We start from the raw sequence: 21,388 nt of genomic DNA, 5'->3' as shown, positions 1-21,388 counted from the left end.
GGGTATAAGTCAGTCAGTCACAACGTCGAACCTAGTAGGTATGTACATCGGTTCAAGTTGCCATACCCCATTAGCAGAGATGAAATTGTCAGGCCAAATCCCAGAATGGTAGAGGCAGTAACAGTATTAGTGGTAATAAGAAAGGTTAGGCAATGAAGACATGAAGTAAGAAAATATAAATTAGAGAAAGAAAAAAGCTATGATGAATTTAGGAACCCGGAATTTGAGGGGGAGAAAGAATAGATGCAGCTGTGTCATGGCAAACGATTTTGGGTCATGTCATTTAAAGTCTCTAAACACACGGACCCCAACCAGGTGGTCTACACCTATTAACATGGCTTAGTCCATTTGTCTTCATGGACTGATGTCATGTTTTGGTTTGGCCACTCCTGTCTTTCCGCCTACTTCTACACTACATAACATCGCCCATTGAGGTAGGTAGTGGTTGGGCATATACAACACATGTCCCAACCATCCCAGTTGATGAACATTTGTCACGTCATCAATCGATAAGTTACTGCACTTTTACCGCGGGGTGACAAAAGAGTATATTATAAACAAATTCTAGAAGTGGCCAAATTAGCCTATATATCAACGACAGATGAAGTTACTTGTTGTTCAGCTGAACCATATTGATAAATTTAAAACCCAGGTTTGAGACCGTATAATAATCATCATCAGAGAACGTAGTCATTAGATGACTCATGGCTTAAAATCGGTGGTTTGACATTAGTTTTGTTCTTACACTAGAATTTTATTATTTCAAACTGTTCATGTCTTGCAATTTTATTTTTTTCTGATCAAATGATATTTTACAATTAGTTTTATTCGTTTGCTATTGTTTTTGCATTATGAATCTTGTTAAGGATATGAAAGGAAATTATACTTTTTTAAAATTAAAGTTTTTCTATCATGAAACACACCTGCAAACTGAAGCAACAGGACCGAAAACCTCCTCTTCCATACATGCCATTTTTGTGTGACAATTCGACAGAACAGTTGCCGGATAAAAATAACCATTGGAGTAATCAAATCCAAATGAATTTTTACCCTTTAATCTACTATGGCCACCAATTAATGGATGTGCACCATGTTCTACAGCTAGATTAACTAATTTTTCAATCTGGAAAAAACGATAAAATTGGAAATTATTACACTTTTATTAAATGTTCACAAATTTGAACATAAGTTAATTTAAAAAAACTTCTGAAAACATAGAATGTTATTGTCTCTGTACTAAACCCACCCAGCTCAATCTATATCAGCTTAAGTCACCACAGTTCATATTACTGACACGATGAAAAGAAATCAACCAGAGAATGGCAAAAATAATATAACAACGACAATAATAGACAATAATGAAAAATCTCTTCTTAAAGTAGCAAACGAATTGGGAAAAAAGATGGCAGGAATGTAAAATATAGGATCTCAGTAAGTGTGGCGCATATATATTGGCGCTCTCTTGTACCAATATTTATGTGTTCAAATAAATAAAATAAATAAAGGACGATAAACAATTAATAGAATACACGTATGTGATTTCTTTCCCACTTTCATTGTTATGCAAATTATTTATAATCATTGACATGTGGTCTCATAATTAACAGGATTATTTAACCAGAGAACAATATAGATATATTTTCTGTATTTTCAAATGACGAAGACATTTTCCTTTGTTAGCCATCTCATTTTTGTACACGGAAAAAGCAATGAAACAGCAAGAATTCGAACTTATGAACAAGCCGTAAAAAGAAATAAATGGTGCCATTACAACGAAGTGATTTATTTTATAAAAAGAATATTATTGAAATTCATTGCAGATAACAGTAAACGACTTTTTATGACATAATTGATGACTTTACATTGATTATTACTATTCTGGATAGAGGTTCTTATTTTTTGTCTATGACTTTCGTCAGGAACTAATATGTACAGACACTGTATTCGAAAACGTGAACAATTTGGGTTCTGTCTAAGTGACTCAAGGGTGTTTTGCTCACCATGAGACCTGAAGGTCCTGTGTTTTATCCCAGTTGAAATTATTGGTGTGCACTGTTGCGAAATCCCACACTGATGAAATGTCTGTTCAGTACCAAACCATCCTTGATTTGTAATGGTTCCCCATATTTGATATACCTTTGCGACACAAAACCACCTAACAATCTAATAATAGATAATAATGAAGAAAACATAACGAACGAATTCGAATAACTTAAATTTCGAAATGATGGGTCTACATAAGACTATTCTATTGTTCCATATAGTTCGTTAATGAAATAGGCTTGGTACACGGACGTGATACTTGAACAATAATCTAAAAATGAATTTTACAATATTCAGACATTCGAATAAGCAGTCTGAACAATTCGGCTGGCAAGCTAATTTGATTGCAAAATTAAGTAGTAGTCGAAATACTAATGAGCAACAAGTGCGAAAAATAGTAAGTTTACGATTTTCTACAGGAAAATAAGGAGTACAAGTGAAGTGTGAAGATGATATTATGAAAAAGAAACTAAGGACTTAAAACGAAACACAAAAATTCGCTATACCTTAGTTAAAGCCTTTTCATTGATAACTGGACCTAAATTGGTATTTGGATTAGCACCGTTACCCATGTGAAGACGAGAAACGGCCTCAGTTAATTTGTTAACAAATACGTCATGTATTTCATCATGAACAAAAATACGATTTGCTGATATACAAGTCTAGGAAAGAGGAAAAATACAGGAAGCAAAAAAACACCTTGATAATTTAAATCGGATGAAAATATATCCTAATGACAAGTAGCTTACATTACAAAAACATCTAGATTGCGGAACCAACATATGGCTAACACTAGTAATACATCAATCACACTAAAGTAATTCATAATATATGTAACATGTAACAATGGTGTATAACAGCCCCTAAAAACACATTGTGATCACTACAAGATGAATGAAATAAAATCTAACCAACAGTAAAGTATCTGATAAAGTCTAAGTGATAGCAGCTGTAAAGCAATCAATTCACTGAAGGATTTCCACAGTCATTGTACGAAAAGTATATCGTTTCAGAACTTGGTAAATGATAGATATAATATCTACGGAGTGCTTGATTTCATGCATACACATCTTTTGTGTTGAACAGGTGCAATTTCAGTATATTCCATTGTTTGTATATTCTTTATTCTATATCTGAAAAGTATTCTTCACAACCCAGTCATTTTTACCTCTTAACGTGAATATAACACACTAAAGTTATAACACGTAAGCCAACTCACAGGTTATACATTTAATTATTACTTATTAAACATTTCACAAAAAATGGCGTTTATTGAAAAGGTCTTCAGGGATAATTCATCCTGAGAATGTCCTACTTCCATCGCTTTTAAGTTTAAAGCTTTAGTCTTAAAGCAGATTCACAAAAAAATTAATAGTTGAACTGCTAATAAAGGTCAGGAAGTACTAGACAGCCGTTTCATCCCAATATAGGATAACCCAGTAGTGCGAGCCCATAATCCAACCAGGGGTCTAGCCCCGGACCTACGGGTCTCAGGAAAAACACTTAACCATTAGGACCACTATATCGGTATCTAGTAGTACAATTCTAACCTTCAATGATACTGCAACTGAGATCAATTTGTAACGAACACAACCTACAAGTTAAATTATTGCACATACGGCCACTTCAACTAAAATATATGATCATAAATTGTTCGTTGAAACTAGGAGATTTAAATAATCCAACAAAACAACAAGTGTTCTATTTCATAAAACATAATACTAATTAGGTATCGAACGGACGAACTGAATTGAATACATAAAACTTAATTTCACAAAGAAATAATAAATGCAATATGATGTACATTGCAGACTGCAAAACCTATACTCACTTGTCCAGAACAACGAAATTTACATCCTACTGCGCCAGTAACGGCTTTCTCAATATTCGCAGAATCAAAAATAATAAACGGAGCATTACCGCCCATTTCCAAAAGAACGCGTTTACCATAATTAGCAGCTTTGGCGTAAAGCATCTATTAATAAATAGAGTTAAGAAAACAGTTTGAAACTAACAACAGAAAATAAAACAGAAACGAGAACACAAAAGCAACAACAACACCAAGCATTTGTGTGAGAAGTACGCAGATGCATTATGTAGTGTTCAATTGAAGAACAGCATATTTTATTTGATTTATCTGTGACAGTTTTGGTGTTTGTTCCAATAGGTTAGACATTAACACCACTGAATGCTGGCTTAGTGGTCTAGAGGTTAAGCGTTTGCACGCGAGACCGACAGGTTTTGGGTCCGAGTCCTGCGGGCGGGGTCGTGAATGCGAACTGTTGAGGAGTCCCATACTAGGATGAAACGGCCGTCCAGTGCTTCCAGGTTTTTTATAATGGTCTAGCTTTAATTAACTCATGATTTCAAATATTAAATTACTAAAGATCTCTACGAAAACCCCTTCTAATTTTATTGATTGGATTTATTCAAAGTGAATTTTGTTCATTGACTTTCAACTGTATTATATCATTCCGTATGGAATTAGTTATTGGATTTTCAATGCATTTTTCCTTATATTAATTAATTCACCGTGATTTTTGTTAGGTCCCGATAAAAATAATGAATGGTAACTTTGGGATCCTTTTATGGACCAAAACTAAACGCATCGTGAAATTGTTAAATAACTAAACTATTCATATTCATGTTCCTCTTATTATAAGTTTTATTTTGACCTATGAACTAATATTATACGCTTTACCATTCTTGAATTATGCCCTGTCTGTTAATCACTACTTCCCACACTCACAGCCACATTTGGCCAAATCTTGTACAAATGTTGTTTCATATTTTATGGTACGTTGTGGTTTGTTTGGTTGGTATATAAACAGAGTATGTTTGAAATACATGATTCATATTGCAGAGGCTGATATTGGTGTTCTGGACTTAACTGGCTGGACTAGGCGGAAAGCAGGACCAATCGGAACTCTAGGCTGCTCGCACGTGTTTTACGCGTACTTGATCCGATCGATAATTCACTGCCCTCTAATTGGCGGTCACAAGTTATAATAATTTTGCGTTACCATAACTGGTCAGTTGATAAGATTTTGTGACTAATAATTATTATATATTTAAAAATACAAAATGATGGGAGAAATATTTCTTCTCAATTTATTTCTTTATCAAGGCTTTACACAAATTGAAGTCCATTTAACAGTGTAATGATCAGTTAATAACAGAGTTTGGAAAATTAAAGCCGAAATTTCATAGCCTATTAATTATCAAAACAAATAACATGAGAGTAAGAATAGAAATGGAAATTGGATGTAAATATAAATGTCTTTTTGTTATCTGTGATATTAGGAATAAGTAATTAGTATAACAGATGAGGTGAAAATTAGGTAATAAGATTATTAGACAGGTTACGTAAGACTTGAATTGGAAATTAAAATATGAAAAGTCAAAGTTTGTAAAATTTTTATCAAACTAGCCAATGTGAAATATTTTGCCAATAAAAGTTAGTAGTATTGAATTACGACACAAATAGTTAATTATTTGTGCTGGATAATGAGAAAAGTTATGGTGATATTGTCTACCTCACTGAATAAGTGAAGTGATAATTGATAGGAAATGAGTAGTGAAATATGATAAACTCAATAGGAAGTATAAAAATGTATATTTCACCGAGTAAGTTTACAGACAGTGGTATATGAGGCGACAAAAGAATGGTCCCCAAACGCCCTGTTACGGCCGAGGGTGGGGAGGGTCTTCTCGAAATGCTCTTGCATAGTCACGTGCATACAACCACTGCCAGGGAATTCTTACAGACTGAGCGAGGTTGTTGTTTACGACATTGAGAGGACGAAAAGCGAATGTCCGGCAGTTTAACGAGGTTCGTGGACATCGAGAGTCCACCTAGGGGTTTGGAAAACCCTGATTCTAAACCAATGTTACACATGGGCTCCAGGATCCTGAGAGAACAAATGGCGTATTAACCCATTGTTGGTCACCCGCTTCCATGGGACTGCATCTCCTAACGTTGCTCCACTGCCTTGTGGATCAGACCTGTAGTTTGAAGGCTCCGGTTGTGGCCTCCTGAGAAAACCACTTGCCTCGGTTTGGGTACCCGAACAGTATCACATCCTATACACAAATCAACTGACGACTACTACTGGAAATATTATTCTTGCTTCAATTAGCATTCAGACAAATCACATTGACCATCATTTGATAACATTCACTTTTGTTTTTTATATACCACGTCATTTATCTACTCTTCTATTCTCACTTTATGTATTCTTGTTTTTCAGCTCATCTATGATGGAAACCCTCTTTGGGTGGTGCATATGTATTTGGTACCTGTTTGTACCATTACTTATGTGTTCAAATAAATAAATAAGTAAATAAATAGACAAAAGAATGGTAGTAGTAGTAGTAGTGGTAGTAGTAGGTTGTAAAAAGCTAGGAGAAGTCAAACCAACACATGGCACCAGTCTATGAAGTTATTGACTGTTGGACTGAAGCACATAGGTGGGTGCAGATTATCTGATTGGGGTCCGTGTGACTATCGTAACCAATTGTTAGAGACTGGGTGACAGCTTAAAATCGTCCACAGTAGTGCAGGTGCATTAACTCTTCATGTTTCCTTAGTTTTTGGAACCCACTATTTTGTTTCCCGTTTTTAAATACATAATCTTTTCTACTAATACTGATAACGCTACTACTTTTGCTACTCTTCGATTTGACCTAATAATTTTATTTCGCTGAGATAATGTAGTGTAGCGATTTGAACCAACCCATGTATGTGTCAGATTCTACGTTACATACGACTGAGTGATTGAAAACTAAGACATTTTCAAAATAAAAAGTAAAATGATTATAATAACAAAATGATGATGTACTTAAAATATCCCAACGAGAAGAAAATTGAATTCCTATCGTTACGCAACTTAGTGAAAGTGTATTAAAATACTATTTTATTAATAAAAAATATTTTTGTGCGCTCTGATCACAGGAATCCCAAAATAATAATTAAACATACCGTTCCCACTTCTGTAGAGCCAGTAAATCCAATTAAACGAACAATGGGATGAGTACATAATACATTTCCGATTTCTTCTGCTCCATTGTCATCAACTGCGGCTGTGATTACATTCAAAACACCTGGAGGTATTCCCGCTTTTTCAATACCAAGATAAGTAATAGCCAATGATGTTAATGGAGTATCTTCAGCTGGTTTAATAATTACAGAGCATCCTGAAGCCAAAGCAGCACCAACTTTTCGTGTTACCATAGAAAGTGGAAAATTCCACTAAGTATATGAAAATACATTAACATTTTCAACTTGTTAGTAAACATAAAAATCACCATAAATTACTTTCCTTTCATAATCAGTTAATTATGAAGTGATTTTTCTAAATATTTACTTGCTTTGAATGTAGCACAGCTCTTTCTTTTCCAAACGTATAAGAACATTTCACCATGTGAGTAAGCGAAATCATTGAAAATATTGAGAGAATAATTGTATGATAAAACTCAGTTTATTATAAGCATAATCGAATTCAAGATATCAAAATTAGTTGTAACTTGTAGAAGAAAAATGTCAATATCTCATAATAAGGAAAGAAAAGGCAGAAAGTATGAGTAACTGCCAATTACCAGATGTGATAAATACATCCTGTAGATAACTGTACCAACGAAAGCATGTTGGATAAATTAGTCACTTGACTCCATTATTTTATTCAATGACTCCATTCAACTGATTTTCGGACTTATAAGTACATCCGGCGTTTTAGGGCCTCCTAATATTAGGTGAGATTTCAAATATAATAACTCTACATGTTTTAAACAAGTTTCATATAAAAATGTGAATAATAACGTGTTATTACTAATTCACACAAACAACTAGGATTAGGAGGGTAAAACAATACAACAAAAAGGAAGCATGATCTAATTACCGGAGTAATTACACCAACAACGCCAATTGGTTGTTGAGCAATTAGCTGACGCCGTGAATGAGAGCTTAGTGATGGAATATAAAGACCAAAAACACGTTTAGCTTCCTCAGCATACCATTCCAGAGCGGAAACACCTGACAGAACTTCATTACGTGCATCGAATGACGATTTCCCTGAAAAATAAAAATAATACAATTTATTGATTTTATAGTCAACACCATGGACTAAAGTTAGTTAAACAATAATTGGGAACTAGAAAGCATTAGAAAGTTGCTTCATTTTAGTATAGGACTCAGTAATAAGCATCTACAACCTTACCATGGATAGAGTTAAGGACAGTTATATCCCACGGCAATCAACCAAATCGCAAAATCGCCCAGGGTCTGACAATCAGTGGAGTTGTGGATGCGCAGTGCCGAGGAGACGAATATTAGGATAAAACAGACGTCGACTGCTTCCTGGATTTCAATTAAGACTAGATGCTGACGATAAAACTTAACAACCTCGGCAAACTTCCTATACAATTTGTTCCTCACCAAAAACCTAAAGGTCATGAATTTGGACCCCCAGTAAAGACCGTTTAGCAAGTACTGGTGAGGGGTAGCGAATAATGACGAAATAGTTGATCACTAGCAATATGATGTCTAATGGTTTTCCAGTTGATGGTTGTGCATGATGAAAACTGTGTTCAAACTAGACAAAAAAACTAGTCATCTAACTAAACAAACGTCATGGCTTTCTGAATTTTAAAATTTATATATATATATATATATATATATATATATATATATATATATATATATATATATATATATATATATTAACAGGAAACGTGATAGTAAATTGTAATCATAGAGTCAAAGAATAAATTCTCAGTATTAGTGTCTAAAAATGTATAAACAGACATAACAGAATATCTCACATTTTCAGCTACAATAAGATCCGTCAATGAGTCAACATTCTGTCGAATAGTATCTGCCCATTTACGTATAACTGACGATCGTTCCCCGGCGTTTTCGATTTCCATTCTTTTTGACTGACTGAAGCTACATTGACGCTAATCTCACATTCATTCTTTGAACAAGCTGGAACCAAACCTAAATGTTCACCTGTAGCCGGATTCACAACTAGAATAAATAAATATTTACGAATATATGTAACTAGGTATGATGACGGATGAGAACAATACTGTATTTACAGGAATGCTACAAAAGTCATGCCAACTCCAATTAACCTGATACTATGGTGAGAACCAGTTTAATAAAATAATCGTTTAACCTACAGAACTTACTTTCGAATACTTTTCTGAACAACTTTAGTTGAAGGCTATTATTAACAGGATTTCATGAGTTATTTCTAAGAATCGCTTAATCAACTTTAATGTGTCTAAAGTGAGAAATTATTAGTTATCTATTGAGAATTGTTGGCCGTTAACTAATGAAAGCTATAACCACAAAGAATAGTTGTATTCAAGAGTTCATATCCCTAAGGACTACAAAACAAAAAATAAAAATCAACTGAATTTAGATTGTGAAACAGGTAAAATAACTAACCGAATATTCATCGAATGCCAGTTAGCAAAAGAATAAAACTTCTTAGAAGCTTAGACTGTGTGAACACCAGATTAGAAAATATATAGTAATTCAGTTCAGTTACACTAAGTAAAATCTTAATATTAGTATACTGTGGATTATACAACGCTCCTCCCCCTCCCCACAGAACAAGATAATTGTAAATAAAGGCAAAACCGATGAAAATAGAAATAAAATCAGCTAACAAAAAGTCAGTCAGTAACAACGTAGAACTTCGTACATCAGTTCGAGTTGCCATATCGCATTAGCACAGAGATGCAGTGGTCGATTCAAATCCCATAGTGGTAGAGGTAGTAAGAGTATAAACAGTAATCAGAAAGATTGGGGTTTGGAGATGTTATTGAAAGAGTAAAATCCAGTGAAATAAATTTGGGAAGAGAAAAAACAGACAAGGAGGAATCAGGAAATTAGAATTTGGAAGAACACAAAGAGTAGATGCACCTGCACCATTGCAAACGATTTTGAGCCATGTCATTCAGGGTCTCTAACCATCGCTGTTTTTTTTTGTTTTTTTGCTAACAGAAAGTATTGTAACACAGTGGAAGTCAACATAGCTCAATATTCGAAACTATTAATAATTAACTTAGTTGAAGGGGTTTTATGGGAATTGACTGTTTTTAGGTTGTATTAGTCATAGAGGTATATCCTCAGTTGAAGTATTACTGAAAACTTAATGAGCTATTTTGTCCTAATATGGGACACTTCAGAAGTGTGCGCCAACAACCCACCAGGGGTCAAGACCAACACTTTTAGATCTCGTAGCGAAAGCTTAACTGTTAAAAATAATGGGTCAGAGTCCAGTGGTATAATATCAATCCCAATTAATTTGTGATGTAGCACGGCATTTGTTTTATCTTAGTATTTCACTCCTCACATGTCTGAACTGAACCAGTCGCGACTCATTACCTCAATGATGTTCCAACTGTGATCGATCTGTGACGAACACAATCTACTAATTAATACAATTCAATTTTCCTCAGAATTCAAGTGCACGATCTTATACTCGGCTCTAAGTTGCATTTCTGTTGATGAAAGTTGATATAAATCCAATAAGTTGAGTGAGAAACGAACCTGCAACCTAATTATTGAAAGGAAAGTATCCTAACCAATAAGGAGCTGATTAACTTTTAGACGTTACGATTTACACTGCTGGATATCTTTGACCATTAAAATGCCATACAATACAGAGTGAATACGCTAAAACGAACAGCAAATACAGCCGCTGTTAGTTACAGTTTCCTGATTTTGTAATTAAACACAAATTTCACTACCCGTTCGTTCAAACATCACTAAATATTATAATCTATCACTGAAGTTTTAATACTAGACTGATTTCAAGTTTTTTATCTAAAAAATTTCGTTGAGTGAGAATAAAATATTATGAAACATTATAATATTACAGTGCTCTACAGGGATAACTTTTAAAGATCAACCCTAGAAAAGTAATGTACGAAGACAAGTTTATGTAGTCCTGAATGATAGATAAGCATAATTTCAACGAAAATTTAAATTTCTTTGAGGAAATCCGCAAAAAGTAAACAAACCCGAAAACGCTTTTCCAGACAAGGAAGGTTCCCATCTCCCCGAATAGAATGCTTTGTTTTCTGGAACTAACTGGCCCCAAAATGGTCCCATCCGACTGCATGATAAACTTAGTTTTACACTGGGAGTATGTAATACATTTGATTTCGCGAGCCACCATTTTCGCACACACTAACACAGAAAGAAAACAAAATTACATGTCTTTCTATCGATACTGAAACTGAACAGCAAACTGCAGATACATTTACTGGATTCTTAGCCGTGTTTTCGCATGAAGACAAGTGATGCTACTTGGTTACTGAAACTGAAGCAGTCGAAATGTGGTTCGAGTCCATCACCCAGTTCTTTCAAATACCGATACAACTAACTTATAGACAAAAATTGCAGCGATGTGATTTAAGCACAAGATTTTCGACTACTAGGCGTAATGCTTAGGCTTTGCTCCACCAACTGTGACTTGGGAAGTTGAGCAATACTACTAAACCGGACAGTCAGTCAGCTACAACATAGGACCAGGCACATATATGCATCGGTCCAGGTTGCCATACCTCATTAGCACAGCAAGATGAACACCGGATTCATAGGAGTGGTTAGGTCAAAGGTGGTAATATATAGGAGAAAGATTGCATATAAGGATACAGCACAGGAAGAAGGAATTAGTCCGTAGAAAGAAAGATATGAAGTGATTTTAATCTTTTAGTTTAAGGGAAGACAGGGAGTGCATACACCTACGCCATTGTGATCGATTCTGAGCCATGTCACCCAGAGTCTTCAACCATCGGTTACGAAAGTCACACGGACCCCAACCAAGTAGTCTGCATCTACCAACATGGCTTAGACAAGAGGTTAGTGTCTTCAAGCACTGATGCCACGTTTTGATTTGGCCGCCCCTAATTCTCTTCCAACCATCTCTAACACCCGTTAGCATTGTATGACGTGGTAATCGGTGTTCAGGCATACGTAACACGATGAAGATTCACAACCTCATCAACTGATTTACCACCATTACCTAATACCCTGCGTCTAACCTCACTATTACTTACTCGGTGATCCCAACAGACGCCAGCAATATTTCTAAGGCATCTGTGGTCAAATACTAGTAGCTTACGAGTGTCTTCAACTCTTAAAGGCCATGTTTCGCTGCCGTAAAGTAAAACAGAACGGACTGCCGCGCAGTATACTCGTCCTTTTATTGATAAACGGATATCTCGCCTTCGCCAAAGGTGACGTAAGTTGGCAAAAGCCAAGCGAGCTTTTCGAATCCGTGCTGAGATTTCGTCAGACACCAACCCATTAGGGCTGATCAGACTTCCAAGATAAGTGAAGTTGCCAACACGTTCGACTATTTCACTCCCTATCCTTAGTTCAGGTGTTGACGCAGACCAGTCCTGAAGCAACAACTTGCATTTAGAGGGAGAGAAGCGCATTCCAAACATTCTGACATTGTTGCTCAGTGCTACCAAAAGACTCTGCATTTTATCAGCGTCTTCACCAAACAGGACTATATCATCTGCGTATTCTAAGTCGATAAGTGGACCTCCTGGTAGGAGATCAATACCCGAGAATTCAGTCGACGAGAATGTTATTTCCACCAGTAGGTCTATGATGAAATTAAACAGAAATGGAGAAAGTGGACAGCCTTGACGGGCACCACTTGAGGTTGCAAAGCAGATGACAGTTCGCCATAAGCCCTGACTCCACTGATAGTGTTCGAGTAAAGAGCCTTTACAAGGTTTATGTACTTCTGGGGTACGCTTTTCAATGATAAACACTGCCACTAAACCGGACAGGAAACGTGTAGCTCAGTAAGATATATAAATCCGCACTTAATCATTAGATCGTATTACATTACATCAATCCATTTTATTGCTGTTCATCAAAAATACGTAGAATAATTGTAAGATCAGGCAGACAAGCTGTGATTGAGTGTGACTTCAGGAAAAAATTAGGTTTACTTTCCAAAGAGACCAATAAAGACTCATGACCAGTTTATTGGAAACATGTATTCATAAATTACATTTTGGTGGTGTTTTGTTCTCTGAGCTGGATGGTTTGGTCGTGGAGCTTTCATCGTTCTTCTGAACGACATCATCAGAACAAACTTCAGATAGAAGTGAAGTATTCGAATTTCTCCATATGTGTTTCACAGCTTGTTCTGTGCACCTCGATGTTGATTGGTTCTTGTTGACCTTACATTTATCATTGTTTACTTCTTTGTTTTGGTTGTGTCTCCCATTGGTTTGATTTTTGTTCCTATATTTATGCATGATTTTCCTGATTGGTTGATAAATTGGATTGATTTCAATATGCTTGTTGATTGCTGATTGACTTGAGTGCCAGGCTTCTAAAAATTCTCTGGTGTTTTTGGAGTTTCCTCTGTCTAAGATTTCTGCATTTTCCCAATCGAATGAATGTCCGTAGTTATCCACGTGTATTGATATAAGTGAAGAGATATCATGGCGTTTGACTGCTAATTGATGTTCATGTAGACGTAGGTGGAGGGGGCGTCCGCTTTGTCCGATGTAGTGTTTGCCGCAGTTGGCACAATTTATTTTGTAGATGATGTTTGATTTGTTTTCCTTTGTTATTTCATCTTTTGGTTTGCATAGGATTGATTGTAATGATTTTGTTGGTTTGTGTGCCACACCTATCCCGAAGGTTTTCAGCAGTCTCGTTGTGGTTTCTAATATTCCTTGTATGTACGGTAGGGTGATCCTTTTGTTGATTTTTGTGCTTGATTTGGGTTCTGATGCTGTGTGCCGTTGGTGCTTTTTGATGAAGTTGATTGGGTAGCCGTTCTTTTGAAATATGTCCTTCAGGTATTTCTCTTCATTTTTCGTGCTGCCAGTGTGCTGCAGTGTGTCCTCGCCCTCTTGAACAATGTGTGTACGCAGTTGATTTTGTGAGCTCTGGGGTTGTTGCTATTGTAGTTGAGAATTTGATCTGTATGGTTGGGTTTCCTATATACTTGAGTTTCCAGTTTTCCTGTATCGGTTCTAGTGATCAATATATCCAAGAATGCTAGTTGGTTGTTTGACTCCTGTTCCATTGTAAACTTGATGTCGTTGAAAACGTTGTTGATCAGTTTGTATGTGTTTTCCAGTTCATCCTTTTTGACGATGACAAAGGTGTCGTCTACGTAGCGCATCCAAACTTTTGGCTTGATCACTGGTAATATCGTGGCTTCTAGTCTTTGCATCACTGCTTCTGCGATCAGTCCTGATATTGGTGATCCCATTGGTGTCCCTTTACATTTATTTATTTGAACACACAAACATTGATAAAGGGGCAAAAAATACATATGTGCCATACAACAATAATGAGGCCAGTAGTAGTTATCATTGATTAGTGGAATGGAAGTGGTACTGTTCGGGTACCTAAACCGAGGCAGGTGGTTTTCTCAGGAGGCCACAACCGGAGCCTTCAAACTACAGGTCTGATCCACAAGACAGTGGAACAACGTTAGGAGATGCAGTCCTATGGAAGCGGGTGACCAACAATGGGTTAATACGCTATTTGTTCTCTCAGGATCCTGGAGCCCATGTGTAACATTGGTTTAGAATCAGGGTTTTCCAAACCCCTAGGTGGACTCTCGATGTCCACGAACCTCGTTAAACTGCCGGACATTCGCTTTTCGCCCCCTCTATTTCGTAAATAAGACCCTCGCTGCGAGAAGTCAGTGAATAGGAATTACCTGTCAGTGTTCGGATTGTACTACAGTGGGGACATTCGCATGGTATCATTTAAGATTCGGTGTGAAATTATGAAGGTTACCGATGTAAGGTAAATGATCAAACCCCAATTTAAATAAGCAAACTTGTGACGTGAATAACTAGTGTCCTATTCTAATTCGGAAAGTTTGAATGACTTACAATTGATTGATCACTAGGTGGTAATCAATGTCATGTATGTTAGATCCTTCTTAGTGTAGATTTAATTATTTATTTATTTTAACACATAGATATTGGTACAAGGAGGCACCATACAAATCTCATTCGATATGTGTGAGGGCTGTGATACTGCCCGGGTGCCCAAACCGAAGCAGATCGAATACTATCGACCAAGTTGCAATGTGGCCATCAGTCTAGGTGACTCGACATTGCGTGCACTATGTTGAGATAAGATGGTGACTGGAGGTAGTCAACAGGGTTCCCTGTTGAGCCATCCTTTCCCAATGATAATTTCCCTATCTATCTTTTGATGAATACTTAAGCCAATAACAATCAAACGATTATTAAACTTTCCTTATTTTAAATTTTTTAATACATTTGTTTATTTAACCTCACTGACATCATGTATAACAAGTTTATTATCAGTATTATTATCATCCTGTAAAAATAAGTATATATATATATATATATATATATATATATATATATATATTTGCGATTGTACAGCTTTGAAAATGAATTCGCCGAAAAGAGAATTCTTCGCTGAACTAATCTTACCTATTTAATGTCTTAATGGGTGTACTTCGTTTATTAAAAAACTCCAAGGACACGAGATTTTGTTAGAGTACCACATGTGATACCAGCCCTACTAACCACAAGTACCATTTTGATTATTTATTAGCGAAATGACAGTAGGTGAAAGAAAGGGGTCAATAGGATGAGTAAAGACAGTTATTTATGATTATTAAAGTGGATGTCTGGACAGTAAGCATTTACGGATTACTACGGAGGATGATAAGTACTGAACCTAAGGCACCAAGTATCCTCAAACAGCCTAAATCAGACATTAAATAACTCATGTGTGAACTAAACTACCTAATCTATATAGGTGTCGTTAGCAAGGTTTAACTTGATAATTTCGAATAAATTGAGCATCGGGTAGATTGTTAAAAATAAAATTAATATATTTGTAATATCTCGATGAGTCGAAAAATTAGGTTTTTTTTTAATTCTTTGATGTTTCATAACCCAATGTATGCCACTTCCTCAGAGAATAAATAAACAAATTAAATTAACCCGTTTGAATAGTACAAAGTAACAAAGCAGGAATATTTGGTGCGATCAATCAAAAACAGGTCCGATCAAGTCAGTCATTTCATTCCGGTCGAGGTGATTTATGTGAGGCATGACTATATATTTGTGTTCATGGTAAAGGACGAAAAATGTGACCTTTGTGGTGCGAAATGATACAGCTGAAACTGTATATGCGATAAAGGTGTGAGATGTGAATAGAATCGGATATAGTAGCTCGGAGAGATGATCCAAATCGGATGGACAGTGAGGCCTCCTTTTCTATTGAAGGTAGTAGGATTAAGAAATAAATGAAAAGCTTCAGATACTCGCCCTTCTTTGTAGTTCGAAAAACCTTTTTGTATTATTTTGATGTTTCTAATATCGATTCGATGGTTGTTGAAAATAGCATGAACTGCTATTGTTGATTTAATTTGGAGTCTTTACAGTTCTACGGAATATTAGGCTGTTTAAGCACTCGTCGTAAGGGAGTTTGGAAAGACCACTAATTTTGCTACCACACATTGAACACGCTCAGGTGAGTTCGTATCCTTAATAAAACATGGATCCGATGCTTGGATACAATATTCTAAGTGTGGTCTTACGTAGGTGGTATATAAAGTTCAAAACATCTCGTCAAAGCATTTGAATGCTCGGAGAAGTCACCATAAAGCAAGAAGCCCTTTGGCAACTGCTGCGTTGCAATGCGTAATTGTTTACAAGTCGTGACTTACTATTACCTGAAAGTCTGCTCATGCATGTATGGAAGAGACGCGCCGTATATAGTATACTGATGAATGTTACCGTATCCGATGAGCATGAGTACACTAGGATTAATTTCTAAGTCCCAACATTGGGATCAACTATTTGTCTAGGTCAACTTGACCATTAAAATGATCAGCCTCACTTCTTATTGTTCTTTAGATTTTGACACCATCTGCAAAAAATATTATCAACGACTTAAGAAATTGCAGTAATTCCTTGACATAAAAAAGGAAAAGTAGGAGACCTAAGACTGTCCCTTGAGTTATGCCGCTTTTGACCAGCTTCCATTCAGAGCGTCCCATTTACTATCACTCTGTCCTCGGACACATAGGAAGTTTCTTATCCATTCCTGTGCAACAACTGTTATTTCGAAGCTCGAGAGCTTCTGCATAAGACCTAAGTCACAATCCTTATCAAATGCTTTGCTAAAGTCTATGAATAATACATCAACATACAGACAATTATCTAGGGCTGCTGTCCAATTTTATTTCGCAATAAGTTGGTTAAACATGAATGCTTGTTTCGAAAGGCGTGTTGCTCGGAGGTTAACAGATTGTATGATTCTATGTGACTTAGTACCTTAAGCCGAATTATCTTTTCAAGTAAATTAACTACTATGCTGGTTAGAATGACAGATCAGTAGTTAGACACGATCTGTCAACTTCTGAAGCTTACTACTCGAATAAGTGATGTCTGGAACATTAATGTAATCACTCGAGAGAATTTTCTTAGCCTTAGTCCTCGAAATCCGGTGTTAGGTCAGACATTCACAGAAGCTTACTAGGAAAGGAATAACATGGTCCGTCGGCCCACTATGCTAAATACCCATCCAGGATGGGGATAGGAATCTGGTTAACCAAGTCGGTAAACTTCAGTTGTACAAAATTCTATCAAAAGTTAGTAGCACCCAATCTTTCTATTTTCGGGAAAACTTTGTACGAATTTTGGGTAAATTACGTAGCGGCAATAGAAAGCTTTAGGAAACGGCACCAGATTCTCAATATATCACCAGATTTTGGAAGGATCACTAAAATGTTAGGGAAATCTCAGGTTTCCCCAATATTTCCGCAAAATCTCGCAACACTTTGGGGCTTTTCCTCAAAATCTCCCCGAGCTTTGGAGAAAACTGCAAAAATTTTTACGAATTTGATGGAAAATCCACATTTCACACAAAACAGGGAGATTGGGGATCAAATGAACGTTCTGTTATTTGATGACCATTCGGTGAGACTATAATTTATGGACGACCTTCTAGCGACGGTGAAGTGGCCTTGAGGGAACAACTTCTAATTAAGACTAAATGAGGGTTATAAAGCAGTTAGAATTCTCATTTATAGTTGATGTTTAGGGTTTAAAATTAGATTCAGGGTTTTCACCACGAACTGACATCAGCTATTTAGCCAAATGTATGAACGAATTCCGCGCCAAATTCGTGAATCATTATCTTATATCTGATTGGTTCGTCCATAAATTATAGTCTCGCCGACCATTCTTCTAAACCTTTTAGAAGTTAGTTGACTGCAACAATAGGCAAACATACTTTGTTTCAGGAAAAATTATCTACAAACAACTCTTAAGAATGGCAGCACTCCACCTGCTTTATCACAATCTTACCCTAGTGTCACACCATCTAAAAGTCATTAGACTTTGAGAATTCGCAGTCACGCGTAAACTCAAATCAATCACTGTTGGTCACAAGGTCATAACGCGCAACATTTTAAATTAGCCGCTTAAAGTAACAGCTCATCAAGTCTTCTGTCCTTACCGGTAAGGATTGAAGGTGAAATGTCCTGGATTATTCTTTGCAATTTAAAGTGCCGTGAAAATCAAATCTCACTTTAAATGTATCGAAAAGTGTTACTTTTACATATTCCGGTGGAGAATTCCATCAAATCACCACTCGACGCGAAAACCAGAACTTCAAGCGTAAACGATTTAATCTCGGTTTTTGAACATTTCTAAAATGTTCCCTCTGATGATCAATTCTAGATGGAAGGAAAAATAAGGCAGTAATTGCGAGATCATATTTCGGTATCCGGTGAGTCAGCATAAGACCACCCCGTAACCTTCGGTATGATAACGGAAATAGGATGAGGTATCTCATTATGTCTTCATAAGATAGGCCAAAGGAACTTTATTCCACTTTGCTTCTTTGACCAACTTTTCCTGGCATACTAACCTCATAAGTGAAATAAGGACTCATTGCTTGAACCTCACATTCCAGGTGTAGCCTAATAAAATTCAACTATAAAAACCTTAACATCTCTTCGTCCAAGTGATAAAATGACTCATGAATAGCCCATAAGACCTTCAAGCCTTTAGCAGAAGTAGCATTTCAGTTACTTGTGGTCTTTAGATCATTGCCTTGATCTTTAAAATCCGTTACTTCAGGTGAAACAATCCCACTTATTGTATAGGGATGTGGATCATTTAATTTATTTATTTACATTATAGCACCCTTGTTATAATTAACTTCGAGTGACCTCGTATACATCCACCCAACCAGCGAACTTAAATCATCCTCTTATATTACTGCATATGACATGTGTGGGTCTCCAAATTTGTCATTTGCAAAAAGTAGGCTAAACTCCGCCTGAAGTCCCTACGGGGCTACTGCCGGTCCCAAGTACGGGGTTAGCGTCCCCATCCCGTAGAAAACTAACTCGCTAAAAAAACGCTAACCAGAAAAAATTATTCAAACATAAAAAGTAGGATAAAAGACTTCGCTACATCTGGCAAGTCGTACAATTGTAGTTTGGTTCGGTATTAGTACTACTCTGTTATTAGACCTAATCCAAAATTGTAGATTTGTCATCGCATGACTTCCTAATCTACAAGATCTTATGTGGAAGTCACATCATTGTCTACACTGGCTCGTCGTATTATGACACTCAGCCATACGATGCTTAGCTCTTGTGAAGGACATATTTGGGCTAGGAATGGAATAGTATACTTGATGTGGAAAGGTATGAATTATACAAAAATGACTACGCCTACTACTCTGAGCCATGCCATACTGATCACTTTTACCCAAACTCATCGTTGTTGGCCTTCCCTTAGTGTTACATGTTAAATATTAGTTCTCTCACTTACTTCATGTTCAGCTTGGAGGATCGTGTTGTTAGAACCAATATCATTACAAGTCTATGGTAAACCTACTGAATATTTTACTACCTACTTGTTGTAGTTTAAACAATTAACCCACTATGTAAAAGTATGTGTGAGTCTGATTAAAAGGATGTCTGCACCCCAACCTTTATCTGGCATTCCATTGTTTGTATATACAGTCAACCAATAACACCCTTATTGATTAAAATTTATAAAATGCACATAGACATTTAGACTTCATACCAATACCGAATCACACGCTTCCTAGTATGCTTACCCCTTTAGTGCTCATGGATTTTATTATTCGTCAACAATAGACTTTCTAAACAGGTGGTACCCTGGATTTTAAAATGCACAAGTAAATTCATGATAACGTACCCAGTTAGTGGGACATCACATTTATTGTCAAGTGAAGAAGAGTTAACCTCTACAAGTCATTAACGTGAAGCACGTATAGTAGACGGCCAAGGATCGTATCTTGGGAAGCTCCACTCTCAAAAATCCTATGCTGATTTGTCCGTATCCATTGTCCTCTATCATTGAGGACGTCACTTGTCTCGTCCATGATTTCATGATAGATCACAAAACTCTGTCAAAGGCTTTACTTGCATCTGTCAAAATTACATCTGTCGGAATATCTGTGTCTTTCTCTGCGGCTCAATCTTCTCTTGTAATGAGATTTGTCAGGTATAATAGGCCTCCCCAAAAGCCATGTTGTCCACTAACGAAGAGATTATTCGCTTCCATGTAGTTTAAAACAATCATTAGAATAATCCTATCCTTTAGTTTGACGACTACACTTATCAGACTAATGTTTCGATAGTTACCAACTTGGTTTCAACTCCCCGCTTTGTAAATCGGACTGATAATTGTGTTTTCTTAGCCTAGAGAGTTCAGACTTCTATAATAACATAAAATAGTATTGCCAGAGGTTTATGGTTCTAGAAACCATTTTGTGCCTGAGTTTTCAATGTATTCTTCTATTTTTAAATTAGAAAGAATAAGAATCGCTGTAGAAACTCGAAAATTTTTTAAAGCTAATAAGACTGATATAGATTTCATAGATATTAGTCGACAGGTCGGCGTGATCTCTAATCCGGAAAACCTGTATAGGTTCAGTAATTAGAAACCGTTTCTCCACTACGTGAACAATTGTTCTTTAAATGTCTTCCAAATCTTTGATAACCATCTTGGCACAAATCGCTTGTCGGTTACCTGTTGGCTAGATCTGGTTCTTCAGATGCACTAGTATAAACTATATTTACATTACGATTACATTACATATAAATCTGGACTGTTTAGGTACGTCTCAAATGTAATGCTTATTACTGCTTTTATGTATTGGCTGCTTTCATTACTTCACTACTTGCTCAAGAATACTACAACGTAAGTTTGTTCAATCCCTTAGTCATCATTCATTGAGAAAAATACAAATTTATTTGGTGTTTAAGCGCTCCCGGTTTACCTTTTGCACGCCAGC

The 21,388-nt window shown here is 36.3% G+C and overlaps 1 protein-coding gene across 1 annotated transcript; it reads right to left on the bottom strand.

Moving 5' to 3' along the window:
• Window positions 1-910: 910 nt before the first annotated feature.
• ALDH5A1_3 (Succinate-semialdehyde dehydrogenase, mitochondrial) lies at window positions 911-18,441 on the bottom strand (the record flags this gene model as incomplete). The annotated part of the gene is made up of 8 exons (XM_051219098.1): window positions 911-1,123; window positions 2,550-2,705; window positions 3,875-4,018; window positions 7,025-7,294; window positions 7,941-8,113; window positions 9,008-9,067; window positions 11,077-11,245; window positions 18,415-18,441. 8 exons carry the CDS (start codon window positions 18,439-18,441, stop codon window positions 911-913), a joined length of 1,212 nt encoding a protein of 403 aa, XP_051063995.1.
• Between the last annotated feature and the right edge of the window lie 2,947 nt (window positions 18,442-21,388).

Source organism: Schistosoma haematobium (assembly GCF_000699445.3).
Source record: "Schistosoma haematobium chromosome Unknown HiC_scaffold_363, whole genome shotgun sequence".
In the NCBI taxonomy this organism is placed as follows: Eukaryota; Metazoa; Platyhelminthes; class Trematoda; order Strigeidida; family Schistosomatidae; genus Schistosoma; species Schistosoma haematobium.
This window is presented reverse-complemented; position numbering and strand designations above follow the sequence as displayed.